This window comes from Pelodiscus sinensis, chromosome 3 (assembly GCF_052426305.1).
Source record: "Pelodiscus sinensis isolate ZL-2025 chromosome 3, ASM5242630v1, whole genome shotgun sequence".
Lineage (NCBI taxonomy): Eukaryota > Metazoa > Chordata > Testudines > Trionychidae > Pelodiscus > Pelodiscus sinensis.
The window spans coordinates 54818017-54834181 of NC_143054.1; the positions used below are offsets into that span (position 1 = coordinate 54818017).

General features: G+C 43.9%; 1 protein-coding gene across 36 annotated transcripts in view; it reads left to right on the forward strand.

The window, feature by feature from the left end:
- The first annotated feature begins 12011 nt into the window (after window positions 1-12011).
- Window positions 12012-16165, forward strand: part of RIMS1 (regulating synaptic membrane exocytosis 1) — a 468693-nt gene continuing 464539 nt past the window's right edge. For 7 of the 36 annotated variants that reach the window (XM_075923731.2, XM_089777114.1, XM_075923765.2 and 4 more), the window contains exon 1: window positions 12021-13268. In XM_075923731.2, the coding sequence (XP_075779846.2) occupies window positions 13105-13268 (164 nt within the window). In that variant the 5' untranslated portion in view covers window positions 12021-13104. Of the gene's footprint in view, window positions 13269-16165 lie in introns of all 36 variants that reach the window. The other 29 variants (XM_075923733.2, XM_089777115.1, XM_089777125.1 and 26 more) reach the window with 10 other exon arrangements.

The window sequence follows — 16165 nt, forward strand, 5'->3', positions numbered from 1 at the left end:
TAGACCAGTGTTTCTCAACCAGTGGTACGAGTACCCTTAGGGGTACTCAAGAGAAGTTTGGGGGGGTATGTCAACACAACTGAAATTTGGAGAAAAGTGAATTTTTATTTTAAGTTTTATAGAACTTTATAATTTTTGTACTTTTTACACCAAAAAATTTAATCACCCGCCCAGCTACGATTAAGTTATTTAAACAAATGTGTTGCAATGGGGAAAAAAATGTGTGTCTGAAAACTGTAGGAACTGGAGGTACTTATAATTTTTTTTAAAAGGGGGTACTTTATAAAAAAAAAGGTTGAGAAACACTGATCTAGACCATCCCATATGCTGTAGTTCTGTGATTGCCTAAGGGAGGCTACTGAGGCACCAGAACAACATGAGCTTGGTGGGATGTGGAAAATAGGTTGAAAGCAGATGGCAGGTGGAGCCATGTTAGGAGATAGAGCAGGCCATACAGGGCTGCTGGAAGATCAGAGGGCCACATGGGGATGCAAAGGTTGGGGGCAGACTCTGGGCAAGGCCATACTGAGAGGCAGGAAGGGGGCACTGAAGAGGCTAGGGGCATGTAGGATGTAAATCTAACCCTGGCTATTGTCTAAGAAAGATATTACTTGACCTCTTGCTAGACTGCCACTTACAAGAGGACCCTAGGGTCATCTCTTCTCCTCGACTCTCCTAAAACCGGAGCATGACTACAGTGTTTTTCTGTACAACTTCCTTCTAATCCATGCTTCCTTTCTTTATAGTGACCACCCATTTCCTTTCACAAGTGGATTTCATCTTTAATTAAGCTTGGAGCACCCTATAAGTGCAGCTACATATAATAATTGAATTCTGAGGCCCCCCATTTACTCTTTCAGAACTAGGATGCCAATCATAGTCAGATATTTCAGTCAGTCAGAATGTTAACTAACGCACATATTTTCTGAGAGACAATTAACATAACCAAGTCATGTTGCAAATAATACAAAGTCTTTGTTTCTTATTAGTTGGAACTGACATTAAGGCTTGTTAGAATGACTGTTTTTTGAGATAGAAAGTAAGATCATGAAGGTAATTTGCTCAAGACGTCACAACAACCGTACTAATATTTCGTTACCAGATTTTGCAGCAGTCTTCCCTACATAGAATTGCAAAGAGAGGTCAGAAGATGCTTATCAGAGAGAAATCTTAAGTTGCTACCAAGAAGAGGGGGCACTTTCACTGGCCAGGTGATGATTTTTTCTCCTAGACCTTAAATCCCTATCTTTCAGCTTCGAGGACAAGAAGTTGAACAAAACAGAGCATTTGATACATTTTTTCTGGGTGTCATAGCTTAGTTCCTTTTCTTGACACAGATGATATAAGCCAGTCATAAAGCAAGAATACAAACTGTTCCTCTTCTCACCTCATGTTTTTGATGGATGATATCTTCTTTATGGCCGATCTGCTGTATAGTCTTTTAGGTAACTGTACATAGAATCATAGAATCCAAGAACTGGAAGGGACCTCGAGAGGACATCAAGTCCAATCCCCTGCCCTCACAGCAGGACAAAGCACTGTCAGGTGTCTTTTTAACCTGTTCTTACTGGGCATTTACTGGGAGATTCCACAACCTCCATAGGCAGTTTATTTCAATGTTTAACCACCCTGACAGTTAGGAAGTTTTTCCTAACGTCCAACCTGAACCTCTCTTGCTGCAGTTTAAAGTCCATTGCATCTTCTTCTATCCTTAGAGGTCAAGGAGGACAATTTGTCTCCCTCCTCATTGTGACACTCTTTTAGATACTTGAAAACTGCTATCATATCCCCTCTCGGTCTTCTGATTTCCAAACTAAACAAGCCCAACTGTTTCAATCTTCTCTCATAGGTTTTGAAGGCTGGACACTAGTTCAGACTGGTGGGACTGGCTGGTAATGGAGCGATGGAATGACCAGAAGTGGATCCAAAACTTCCACTTGCGGAAGGCCACCTTTTTGGAGCTATGTGCCTGGCTCACCCCTGCCTTCCAACAAAACGACACCCACCTGCAGCCCGCCATGCCCCTGGAGAAGCAAGTCGCCATCACCGTCTGGAGGCTCGCCACCCCAGACAACTGCCAGATAGTGGGCAACCAGTTCAGCATGGAGAAGTCCACCATCGGGGCCCTTCTTATGGAGGTAAGGCACTTTTGGGCTGCAGTCCCTATGGTGGTGGGGAGGAGTCTTGGAAAGGGGGACCCTAGAGAAAGGAGGGTAGGAGGGTGCGAGGGTGGGCTGGGTGTGAGGTGGAAGCCCTGTCCCTGGGGCGTTGTGCTGTCTTGCCCTCACACAGCCATGCTGGAGAGTGGCCTCATAGGGGGTGGCTGGTGGGATGTTTGAGGGGGGAGGAGAAGGAGGTGGGTACTTTCCAAGGGCTCAGGCACTTCCTCTCTCATTCTGTTTTGTGTGTGTGTTTGTCTCCTACTGCAGGTTGTGAGCATCATCAACTCCATCCTGCTGCACAGGGTCGTCTGCCTGGGAGACCTGGACTCGATCGTCGCAAAATTTGCCGCTATGGGGTTCCCTAACTTCAGTGGAGTGATTGTTTGAACTCACATCCCAATCCACACACAAACTCATTGAGTGGCCCAATACATCAACAGGAAGGGCTATTTCTCTATGGTGCTACAGGCTCTGGATGACCACCATGAACAGTTCATAGACATTTTTGTTAGGTGGTAAGGCAGGGTGCACGATGCCTGTGTATTTAGAAACTCCAGCCTCAATGGGAAGCTGGATGCTGGCACATTCTTCCTCCGGTGTGACTTTAGGGTTGGGGATGTGCAGATGCCACTGTGCATCATGGGATGAAGCCATACACTGGCCACCTGGACCCCAGCAGGCACAAATTCAATTCCCACCTCAGCTGGGCACCTTCAGGTGACCCAAGGCATGGTGCAGGTGCCTCCTGACCTGCCTAGAGGTGGGGGAGCAGAACATCGCCGAGCTGGTATTGGCTTGTGTTCTCCACAACATTGTGGTTAGGAAGGGGGAGGCCTTCCTACCTGGGTGGGGGTCAGAGGCTGAAAGGAGACTCTTCAAGCAGCTGCGGACAGCTGTCATCCACCAGGCCCATCAGTTGTGGGTATGCATCTGGGAGGCCCTGAGGGAGAGTTTCTCTCAAGGACTCCAGTAACTCTCCTCAGGGCCTCCCTTTTAGGGGCCTGTGCCTTATTCCAGTATCCCTTTCTCACCATAACCTCTCCCTTCCCTGAACACTGAATAAACACACCTTTTTGATTTCAACAAAATTAACTTTGTATTTTTCTTTCAATAAAATAAACTGGAGAGGAGGGGGGCTGAGAACCTGGAGGGGGGAGGCGGGGCTCAGGGCTAGGAGTGGCATTGGGAGAGGCTGGAAGTGCCACTTTGGGTCTGGAGACCTCGGTGAACTTGGGGTTGGGTGCGGCCTGGGACAACAGGGAGCTAGGCGGGGGGGAGGGGCTGGAACGGGGTCAGAGATATCAGGGGAAGGGGACATACAATATCATGGGGGTAATTTAGCCACAACTAATCAGGAAGGAGATCTTGGAGTAATCATGGATAGTTCTCTGAAGAAGTCCACACAGTGTGCAGCGGCAGTCAAAAAAGCAAACAGGATGTTAGGAATCATTAAAAAAGGGATACAGAATAAGCCAGATAATATCTTATTGCCCTTATATAAATCCATGGTACGCCCACATCTTAAATACTGCATACAGATGTGATCTCCTCATCTCAAAAAAGATATACTGGCATTAGAAAAGGTTCAGAGAAGGGCAACTAAAATGATTAGGGGTTTGGAACAGATCCCATATGAGGATAGATTAAAGACACTAGGACTCTTCAGTTTGGAAAAGAGGAGACTGAGGGGGGATATGATAGAGGTATATCAAATCATGAATGGTGTGGAGAAAGTGAATAGGGAAAAATTATTTACTTGTTCCCATAAGATAAGAACTAGGAGCCACCAAAAGAAATTAATGGGCAGCAGATTTAAAACAAATAAAAGGAAGTTATTTTTCACACAGCGCATAGTCAACCTGCGGACCTCCTTGCCTGAGGAGGTTGTGAAGGCTAGGACTATAACAGGATTTAAAAGAGTTAGATACATTCACGGAGGTTAAGTCCTTTAATGGCTATTAGCCAGGATGGGTAAGGAATGGTGTCCCTAGCCTCTGTCTGTCAGAGGGTGGAGATGGATGGCAGGAGAGAGATCACTTGATCATTTCCTGTTCAGTTCACTCCCTCTGGGACACCTGGCATTGGCCATTGCCGGCAGATAGGATACTGGGCTGAATGGACCTTTGGTCTGACCTAGTATGACCGTTCTTATGTTCTTACACACATATGCACACACGAATAGTCTTTTTCATACACTTCCCCTTCTTTCCTCTCTCAGGGTATGTCTACACTAGCTCGTTAGTTTGAGCTAGGTAGGGTAATGAGGGCAAGTGGAGTTGCAAATGAAGTCTGGGATTTAAATAATTGCAAATGTTCCCGGGCGCCACCATTTTTAAATCCCCCTTAGTCCGAACTCAGTGCCCGCGGCTACACGCGGCACGGAGTAGGTAAGTCGAATGAAAGATCCTAATTCGAACTACCGTTACTCCTCATTCCATGAGGAGTATTTAAATAAGTTTCATTTGCAACTCCGCTTGCCCTCATTACCCTACCAAGCTCGAACTAATGAGCTAGTGTAGCTGTACCCTCACAGTTTCCCTCACAATATCCAAACACATACATTCGCTCTCTCACACATTTGTACTACTATTGTGTTGTTGTTATTGTTACTTCTTGATACATCTTGTCAAAATGCTCAGTTTTACTATACATTTTAGAAAAGTGCATCTGTCTATTTCTAAGCCCATTTGTTCAAGAACGCCTTTTAAATGGTAAGATCTAGGAGCACCAAATTTGGTATGCATCTTCCTCTTATAACTTAAATCAAGGTAAGGGTTTGGTTGTGCCAGGACAATGTTCCTGGAATTCGACTGTTTCTCATAAAATGGAAAGGGAGGAATCTGGCAGGAGGGACAATTATACTGCAGAATGACAGAATGAGGGCAGAAAGGGGACAGAGATGAGTCTGGGACAGCCCTAACGCCATAAGGAAAAAAGGGGAAGAGGTGGGAAAAGGGACAGCTACCTACTATATATTTCAGAGAGTTTGTTTGTTTGTCTGTCTGTTTCTCTGTGTTTCTATTTGTCCCCCAGGGGAGATGTGCACTCCTGGCTGTGCCTGGTGCAGTTGCAGGGGCCATGGATAGGTGCTTCTCACCTGGACCCAACCTGCTGTAGTGAGAGAGGGCAGGGGTTGTTCTCTCTCCTAAGGCAGCCAGCATTCTAAAGCCCTCAACCAGCCTCATGATAGCACAATGATTTAAATGAAAACAAACAAACAAAACTTATTTGAGGTAAGGACCCAAGCAATGCCAGGTAAATCTTCTAGGCTACGTCTACACTATGCATTCTTGCACAAGCAGATATGCAAATGAGGCGTGGCGATGTCTACACTGTTCCTTCTTGCGCAAAAAAACCCTCTTGTGCAGGAGCTTTTCTTCCTGAAAATAAGCGGCAGAATGGCCCCTGCATATGAGGGGATTTTTGCACAAAAACTCCTTGTGCAAAATGGCAGTTCATTAGGTATACAAATGAGGCATGGCGATATTCATCGCCGTGCCTCATTTGCATATCTTCTTGCACAAGAATTCACAGTGTAGACGTAGCCCTATTGTACATATATTCTCTGTCATTTTATTTTTTTCAAAGTTCATTAAGGGTTACTGTACTGTGATATTAATTATTTTTACTGGTCTGTGCATTTCATAAATGTCCCTCTATTCTTAAATCTAATTATTTGGGTCATGAGTTCTAAAATGCCTATCCTGCTTTGGGTGGAATAATTATAATTATTACTTTTATTACCATATTGCACTTTTTCATTCATTATTGAAAGCTGCACAATCAAATAATAGTATCCGTCTAGAATCTAGATATATCTTGTACTCACCTTAGCAGTGCATGCTTTTTTTTTTAAGATAGCTGAACGCATAACCTTTGGCACTGGGCAGATGAAGGTCACTTAGTTTCAAACTGTATTTATTTTAATTATATCTATAAAATAATGTAAAATTCATATGAAAATAAAGGTAGTTCTAGGTCTGATATTAATAGTATTAGTGGAGTCAAATGTTAAGTGATGTACACAATTATGGTTGATAAACATAAATGCCAGTATATTTTTTTAAATTCCCATTCTTAAAAAATGGAGTAAAACCCTTAATCATATATGTTAAAATAAGTATATATGTTTTTAGTGGGATAAAAACAATTAAAGTAAAGTAGACTATGTCAGTAACATAGAATGTGTCTGTTGGGCTACATCTTCATTGGCATGATCTTGCTCAAATACTCTTTAATGCAAGAGTTCTGGCATGTGCCTTTGCACAAGAGATGTGCTTTTGCACAAGAGCATCTGTGCCAGTGTAGACACTCTCTTGCGCAAGAAAGCTCTGATGGCCATTTTAGCCATCGGGCTTTCTTGCGCAAGAAATTCATGTTGCCTGTCTACACTGGCCTCTTGCGCAAGAACAGTTGCGCAAGAGGACTTATTCCTGAGTGGGAGCATCATAGTTCTTGCACAAGAAGCCCTGATTTCACACATTAGAATGTCAGTATTCTTGTGCAAGAACTCCCCGCCAGTGTAGACAGGCAGCATGTTTTTGTGCAAAAGCAGCCGCTTTGCACAAGATCGTGCCAATGTAGACACAACCTTGGAGTAAGTAAGCAGAATTTATTTATTTTTATTCATCTCTGCTAAGATAATATACAAGTTATCAAACTTGCAGTTCTGATATTTGTGTTAAGACTCCAGAACTGATACCTGGAAGCCTGGGATTGGAAATATCTTGCTGTTTTATTTTCTGGTTGAACTAAACTTAAAATACGGATTTAATTATTGTTTGTGTGTATATATTATATATGTACTTATAGGAATAAATATAATGCATTTTATAGAGAGATATAGATAGATATGAATTAGATACAGTGCTCCTGTCAGCTTATTTCCAAAGTGTTATCTGCAAAAACAAGCAAACAAAAAACCCTATTAGGGTTTTCAGATACCTAAGTAGTCCCTGGAATCACAGTTAAAATTGCCTCCCCCCAGCAAAGTTTGAAATGGACCCCTGACTTCCTCCCTGCTGGATTCACTTCCTCAGCATATGCAGCTGCACATGATCTGCCTCGGGCTGAGGGTGCTTAGGTTTGCAGACTGGCTGGGGTGCAAGAATCACATAAACACATCCCCCTTCCCACTCACCGCCTCCTCTAGCTGTTGTTAGGGACAGAGCAGAATGTGTCCTGTATTGCTTCCTCTACATCACCTGTGCTCAGTTAAACCTTTCTAGCACTGAAGCCCACTACTTCAAGTTGAATGCAGTGTGCGTTCTTGTACTGTGACTCTGAATTTTCTAATCTTCCAAACAGCCTCCTTTGCTATGTTCAAAATGGCTGTTAAAATATAATACAATACATTTGCTGATGTAAAGTAATTAGTTATTAGTGTTTTAACCAGTATTTTTTCTGAAGTTTGTGTTTGTTTATTGTTGTGATTAGTTCATTTATTGGCTTAGGATTTTTCCTATTGATTTTCTATGAATAAATATTGCATCAGTAAGCTACCATAGATTAAGTTTAAAACTTTCTGTATATATTTGTATTCTCCTTTTGAGGATAACAAAGATAAAACATGTTTGAGTGTGTTACAATATTAAAAAGATAAAACTAAAACAATCAAGTAAGTGTGCCCACAAGCTGCATGGTGCAGCTGCCCACGCAGCCTCTAACATTCTCTCTAGCCCACTTCTACTGCCTGACTGAGAAGAGGCTAGAGTTGCCCTTGCACGTCTTGATGGCTCTTTATTTGTTTAGTAGTTATTCATACAGCAGTATAAAGACTAGTTTGACTAGTTTGGTCTATCACGAATGGGCTATAACCACTAATGAAATAAAACAGAAGTTTATATTTGTATATATGTGTTCATTGGATTTACCTTAAAGGACTTTCCCTTCATACTGGTTTTTCAACTATTTGAATGTATCAGCTTGTTTAATACAAAACAAATAACTTGTTATATGCACCTTTGTTAAAGGTTAGTTATATCAATCAATCATATTTCTATTTAAAATAGACAGAATGATCTGAACTGTCTGCAGTACTCTTTAGGGCCAAATTGCTTTGGCAATTACATTTCTTCATACTGCATAATGTCTGTTGGGCTTTAGATACTGTCAATTTTCAAAAACAAAAACAAAACCACAAAATTGTATATAGTTATTTAAGTCTTAATTTCCACCTTTTAGATTTCTAGTATACCTTGTGATACTCTATCAAATATTATAGCTTCTTCTGTTGTATAGAGATTATTAATTTACAGACTTACAACTGGACAAAAAATAAAGTACAAGAGAGCAATTTCACAATTTTGCAGGAGTTTGTGGCTATCTAGCTAATTAGCTGTTGAGGTTACTCAAATGGTTTTTCCTCTGTGTGAAACACAGAAATAGTATCTTCAGTTGGATATTATTTAAAGCTAAGGCCTAAATTGGACCAAGGATTCTGTCATATGAAGGGTTGTATATAACAACATTAGTAATAAGTTCTATATTTTGTGTTGTCACTAATAAAGATATTAGATTTCAGAAAGAAAAAAGAATAAACACACAAAGGAAGGAAGACAAAATAAGTTGAATACATTTATTAATAATAAATACAATCAACTTCTCTGTCTCAATTTCTTTTTATTTACATTTAAATACCAACATTTTATGGCACAAGATGATACATAAGAATTATTGTTACTGATGCACGTATTTGAATGACACACAAAATTCAACCATAATTCTTCTAAGATTGCCAGTCACTGTTTGGTCTACTGTATACACAAACAATTCTGATAAAGGGCTGGGAATTAGGTGACAGGCAATACATCACTTGATGGTTACCTGTTCCGTTCATTCTCTCTGGAACTCCTGATATTGGCCACTTTCAGAAGACAGACTGCTGAGCCAAATTGACCTTTGGTCTGAACCAGTATAGCCATTCTTATCCTACTTAGCTTGCGAACAGGAATAGCTAACGGAGTTTTGTGAGGTGGTGAAGGTGAAGGAGAAATGATTACAGGATGTTTGGGCTATGTCTACACTGTGCATTGTTGCACAAGATGATATGCAAATGAGGCGTGGCGATGAATATCACCATGCCTCATTTGCATATCTAATGAGCCGCCATTTTGCGGAAGTGGCTTTTGCGCAAGAAAGAGCTGTCTACACTGCTTCTTCTTGTGCAAAAAAACCCTATTGTGCAGGAGCCGTTCTTCCTGAAAATAAGTGGCAGAACAGCTCCTGTGCAAGAGGGTTTTTTTGTGCAAAAAGGAGCAGTGTAGACAGCTCCTTCTTGGGGAAAAGCCCCTTCCGCAAAAATGACGGTGCATTGAGTATGCAAATGCGATGAATATCACCATGCCTCATTTGCATATCTTCTTGTGCAACAATGCGCAGTGTAGACATAGCCTGGGGGTAAGTGGCTGTCTGTAGTGTGTGTGTTTGTGGGTTACTTGCTGGTTGTCTGAAAGATAGTGTGTGCTGAGCTTGTGTGTGTTTGTTTGTAGATCCATCTGCTGAGCTGTTTGTTTGAAGGACCACATGCTGAGGTCAGCAGCTGGAAGCTGTGAGCTTCTTAACAAGGATTTGAAATCTAGAACCTCTGTTCATTGGTCAAGCCTTAACTGCGGCGTGGGGCTATCAAGAAGGCCTGGGCTATATAAAGCTCACTAGTAAGCAACCAAGGAGCTAGTGACCAGGAGCAACTAAAATTTGGCTATGTCTACACTGCAGAGTTTTTGCATAAAAACAGCTTCACAGGTGATTAATCAGCCCTGCCCAGTAAGTCAGTTCCCTGCACTGAGTCCTGAGCCTCAGACTGGGAGGGGCTGATTGATTACCAGAGAAGCTGTGCTGCCATGCAGCTGATAGGGAACACTGGTGATCCTGGTAATTACAGACTGGTAAGTCTAATGTCAGTACCAGGCAAATTAGTTGAAACTAGAGTAAAGAATAAAATTGTCAGATACATAGAGGAACATAATTTGTTGGGGAAAAGTCAACATGGTTTCTGGAAAGGGAAATCATGCCTTACTAAGCTACTAGAGTTCCTTGAGGGGGTCAACAAACATGTGGACAAGGAGGATCCGGTGGATATAGTGTACTTAGATTTCCAGAAAGCCTTTGACAAGGTCCCTTACCAACTGCTTCTAATTAAAGTAAATTGCCCTGGGATAAGAGAGAAGATGCTTTTATGGATTGCTCTCTGGTTAAATGACAGGAAACAAAGGGTAGGAATAAATGGTAAGTTTTTAGAACAGAGAGAGGTAACTAGTGATGTTCCCTAAGGGTCTGGACTGGGACCAATCCTATTGAAACCTATTTATAAATAATCTAGAGAATGGGGTAAGCAGTGAGATGGCAAAATTTACAGATGATACTAAACTGCTTAAGATAGTTAAAGACCAAAGCAGACCGTGAAAAGCTCCAAAAAGACCTCACCAAAGTAAGTGATTGGGCAACAAAATGGCAATTGAAATTTCATGTTGATAAATGTAAAGTAATGCACATTGGAAAAAATAATCCCAGCTATCAATACAAAATGATGGGGATTAATTTAGCTATAACTCCTTGAGAGAGAGAGAGATCTTGGAGTCATTGTGGATAGCTCTCTGAAAACATCCACTCAGTGTGCAGCAGCAATCAAAAAAGCAAACAATGTTAGGAATCATTAAAAAAGGATAGAGAATAAGACAGAGAAAGTCTTCCTTACTGCCTCTATTTAAAACTATGGTACGCCCACATCTTGAATACTGTGCACAGATGTGGTCGCCTCATCTCAAAAAAGATATATTGGCATCGGAAAAGGTTCAGAAAAGGGCATAAAAATGATGAGGGGTTTGGAACAGGTCCCATATGAAGAGAGATTTAAAATGACTGGGAGGTTTCATCTTAGAAAAGAGGAGATTTAGGTGGGATAAGATAGAGGCTTATAAAATCATGAGTGATGTTGAAAAAGTGAATAAGGAAAAGTTATTCACTTGTTCCTAAAACATCAGAACTAGGGGTCACCAAATGAAATTAATAGGTAGCAGGTTTAAAATAAATCAAAGGAAATTTTCCTTCACGCTGCGCACAGTCAACCCATAGAACTCCTTGCTAGAGGATGTTGTGAAGACCAGGACATTAAACAGGGTTCAAAAAAGTACTAGATATATTCATGGAGGTTAGGTCCATCAATCGCTATTAGCCAGGTTGGGTAGGAATGGCGTCCTTAGCCTCTGTTTGTCAGGCGGGAAATGGATGACAAGAGTGGGATTATTTACTAATTCTCTGTTCTGTTCACTTCCTCTGTGGGATCTGGCATTGGCCACTGTGAAAGACAGGATACTGGAATAGATGGACCTTTGGTCTGACATAGTATGGCTCTTCTTATTTTCCTTAGGTGGCTGATGATTGCATCTGATGTATTACTCAGAGGTATCAACAGGCCGGCTTCTGAGGAGTTACATCAGCAGGACAGACCTAGTGAATCACTTTTATGTGTAATGAAGTGGGGCAAATTCTGTGCTCCAGTCTAGCAGAGCTCGTCAACATTGTGTTTAGTTTAACTCACCTATGTTGCTGTCTGTTCTGGAGATGACTGGTTCCTGATATACAGGTTACTCTACATGATGCCCAGATGCGTTCCCTGGACATGGTGGAGTTTTTCCTCTGGTATTCCGGAAAACCCCCGTAGTCTAGATATAGTCTCAAGATGGAGAAGCAGTTGCCTTTCATGAATCTTTAGAATTTGCACCACTGTAGGGAGGCCCTTCATCTCAATAAATGATTTGGTTTTTTCCATAAGGAGTTTGAACTATAACATATTTAAGGTTGTTTTTGGAAGGCATGGGTAGGGGAGCCTAGGAAGAATGAGTCTGAAGAGTGCAGCATGCACACCCTGGTTCAAGAAGGGGAGCCCACTGAGAGCATAAAACCCGCAGCTAGGGCAGAGGAAGAAGAATTAGAGTTCATGAAGTGCCAGGCTGCAATGTAGGAGCCCAAGAAAAATATCAACATGTTCTGGTGAAAGCAGAGAAACCAAGAAATGACTGGCATACTGAACACAGGTCTGGGTCAAAGTAAAGTCCTAGATGGAGTACCTGCAGCCTTACCCTAAGTCATAGGAGTCTGGGCAGCAAGTGTGCAGTGCCAGACTGTGGTCAGGGGACGTGTGTGCAGTACAGACACATACCAACAAAGTGATGTGGAGCTCTGGAATACCATGCTGACCTGCAGTGGGGAGCCAGGTATCAGCCTGTAGCACTGGTGTGCAGTGAGAAAGCTGAGCCAGAGAGGGATGAAGTGCGTGTGGACACTGCTCAAGGCAGGCAAGGGGGCAGGGCACCAGCTGAAGAGTCTGGCAAGGCTCAGCGGCCCTTAACCAAGGCTGATAAAGAGCATAGGAGAAAATATCCTCCCAGTAGCAACTCTGGAAAATGTGTGGCCCCAGGACAAGCCCGGGGACCCAGGACGAGTGGTGGGAGTGGTTCAGGTCCAGGGACTCCACAGCCGGTGCAGCTCAGCTCGAGATAGCGAGAGCATCATCCAGGAGCGGAGTGGCTTGGACTCCGCCTAACTGACACCCAACTTCCCCCTCCCTCCTCAAAGCCAGCAGCAGCAGCATCCGCCCTTCTCCTCCAGCCAGCCCTGTGCGTACCGCCTGCCTGTGCACACAGCCTGCTAGCTGCAATCCCGAGCCCCTCTCCCACCCAGGGAGGATGGGCTGCAAGAGGCAGCAGGAGGGCAGCCCCAACCCTGCCTAGAGCTGGGCAAACAAAGGGAGCAGCAGCAGCCGGGCTGGGGTGGATGCAAGCAACCATGAAAGGCTGGATCTCCGCCTCCGCCGCCGCTGCTGCCGCCGGAGAGCTGCTGGCTGCTGCCGCCGAGGAGCAGAGGGCTCCGCTGTGAAGGGAGGAGGCGGGATTGGTTTTGCCTCGCCAAGGTAGAAGGGGCAGGGGCCAAGGCGGCAATAAACATGTCTTCTTCGGCGGGGCCCCGCGGCCCTCGCCCCCTCACGGTGCCTCCCCCGATGCAGGAGCTGCCCGACCTGAGCCACCTGACCGAGGAGGAGCGGAACATCATTCTGGCCGTGATGGACCGGCAGAAAGAGGAGGAAGAGAAGGAAGAGGCCATGCTCAAGTAAGCGGCCGCCCGGCGGTCACTCAGGCGGGGCGGGGGCGCGCGGCCAAGTGGCTGGGCTGCCCCGACTCCGGCCCTTGCCCCTGCCCCGGGTCGTGCCCTGCACAGCCCCCACCTCGCGGCCCTGAACTTCCTCCTCTTCCGCCCCACCCATGGGGACCGCCTCCCGGCCCTGCGGGAGCCTCCTACCTGGGGAGACCCACGGGCAGCGGGGGAAGCGCCGAGAGGGGGGCCTCGCCCCACAGCCCCGCCGGGAGAAGCAAAGGGCCCCCCGGGCTGCTCCCCTGCGGGGCGCGCTGGAAGAGGGGAGACCTTGCCTTATGGGGGGAACCCCCACATTTGGGGAAGGGATTCCTCTGGGGGCTTTAAAACCCCGCCCGTTACGGGAGGGTAATGGGTGGGGTTTCCCTAGGACTGAGCCTTCAAAAAACACCATGCTGCCCCCACCTGGCTCCGTGTGAACGGAATCCTGCCATTGGGGAGCGCAGCAGCAACCTGCCTCTCCCTCCGCTACTTGCACCCCCTGCGGGGAGGGTTTCTCCAGCGGGGCTAATCTTCCTTTTCGGACCCCTTCTTCTGCCTGGCTGCTGCTGTACACTGGGCAAGGATGGGGTTGGGAAGCATCTGGTTGTCTTGATGTGGGAAAGCACTGTGTGTTCATAATTAGGTACCCAGCTCCTTAAGGAGGGCGAGGTTTATACCTGTGTTGGTGGGCTAGAGAGGGAATTGTAGATTTATTACACTGTTGATTACACAGAGAAAGATGTAGGAGGCTCAGAGTGTCGATGGATGCCATATTTGGAAACTAGTCTCTCCTGCCTCTGTTGCACCTTTTATCTCCCCCACCCTTCTTCCTTGCAAAACAACACCTATGTGACCTCATTTTCTATCCTCCTCCATTAGCAGCAGGCTTCAAATGTAATGTTACTAAATTGCCTCCTGTGAGTGATGAGACTAAACAGATTGAGTCTGTGGCCTGAGGAAGACAGCCACCCTCCAGGCCTATTCACTTTTGGATGGAAATGGCAGAATAGGTAACTGATTACAGACAAAGCTCTTCATGTGATCCAGAACCTTTCTATCCTGTAAGGTGTGTCCTCGCCTTGCTGTTTCCCATTCCCTGCTGTGTGTTTGGAGGATAGGGCTGGTGGCTTGCACAAAAGGTGTGACATGTTGTGTGCAGGGTTTTTCTTTTGACTGTATCAGAAATAATCAGTTTTAAGGCGTGTGTTCCAGTTTTTATGCTTTCCCTTGTAAGCCAACAATGTAATCTATAATGGATAGAAATATTGAATCTTTGTAGTCTCTTAACCTCTGTGCCATATATTGCAAACAATTTGAAGCTGATGGCAATGCTTGATTGTGCTGTTGTTTCTGTCCTTTAAAATCAGGGCTGGGATTTGCATTTTTGCAGTGGCTGCTGCTGCTGGTATTAACTGCAGAAATGTACACTGAGGCACATGAGCTAGTGATGCTTATCGCCTGGGACCTGGACTAAGAATGGGGGTGTGGCACCGAGAGCTGAAATGGGGATGAAGAGTTCAGTTCACTGCTGCTATGGTTGTGTGTGGCGGGGTGTGGTCGAGACTTTATTGGGGTTGGAATAAGAGCAGATTTGTGAAACTACACTCTATTAGCCAACGTAGGGATAAGCATTTAGGGTCACTTTCGGTGTCTATCCTTCATAAGAGAATTGAAAAGAAAATGCTTGCAAAATGCTATAAACTACGTTACTACTCCTCTCCAGTCTCTGTCCTCTACTTCTCTGCCCACCACTACTTCCATATAAATGTTTAGGTGTTATTCTGTGGAATATAGCATTTTTAGTCCCATGTCCATTGCTAGAGCAAACTTTTTGTTAGGACATTTTTTTTCCAGTGCTATAATTGCTAAAGGCAAGGTAAGGGATTTCTTCACTGCTTTCATATTAGCATCTGGGAAGTCTGGAACAATGTTTAAAATGTTTCCCACAAGGGTGCTGAAAATCTTCAAAGCTTTTGCTAAAAGACTTGGGGCAAACTTAATTTTTTTGTGCAGGTCAGAAATTGCCCTTTGTGGATTCTGCTTAAAAATTGGGTCTCTCTATATTGCTTTAGACATATACTGAAAGGGTTTTTTACGCCAAAAAGAATTTCTTGTTATTTGGTCCGGTAACATTTTTTTTCAAAGATGTCTGAATAATAGGTAAGACTTTGCATCAGGCTGAGAAAAATGTGATTTTTAGATAGCTGGAAATTCAGCCTAGTCATAGTATGAGGGTGAAAGCTTATAAACTTTGCTAAATAGTTTATGGGAATTAGGTCCGAGTCAGTAGTTTTTATCTAGTTATGATTTTGTATGTTGTACAGAACCATTATATCTTCTAGAATCATTGTAATTTTCTCTTATCTAACCAACACTACACTTTTTTTTCTGGGACACGAATTATACATCTTATTCCTTATAGATAGGAATAGGATACCATTCTGAACAAGAATTTCCTGCCCTAATTCTGAAGAGAGGTGTATGCGTTTTACACACATGATGGTGTACACACATCTCGGTAATAAATCACATAGCCATATTATTTATTGTGAGTCCTAGACCATGTTACCTGCCCACTATCTATTAATCTGTCTCCAGCAGGAATAGTTCTAACATTCCAAATGTCTGAGCAGCTTCAAACAGCTATTGGTTTTCTTTTTAAAATAATCTGATAAGGAAATGTTTCCTTCCGCAGCACCCACATCCCAAATATGGAACATCCTCTCAAAGTAATGCTGGCCTGAGATGCCAAATGGACAATATTCATTCCTGGACCAGTGACAGGTTTTCTGCCCAATATCTCAGTATGGAAGATGGATGCCCAAAGGAACAGAATTAAAGTTGCTCAGGCAAACATAAATCTGGCCACTTCC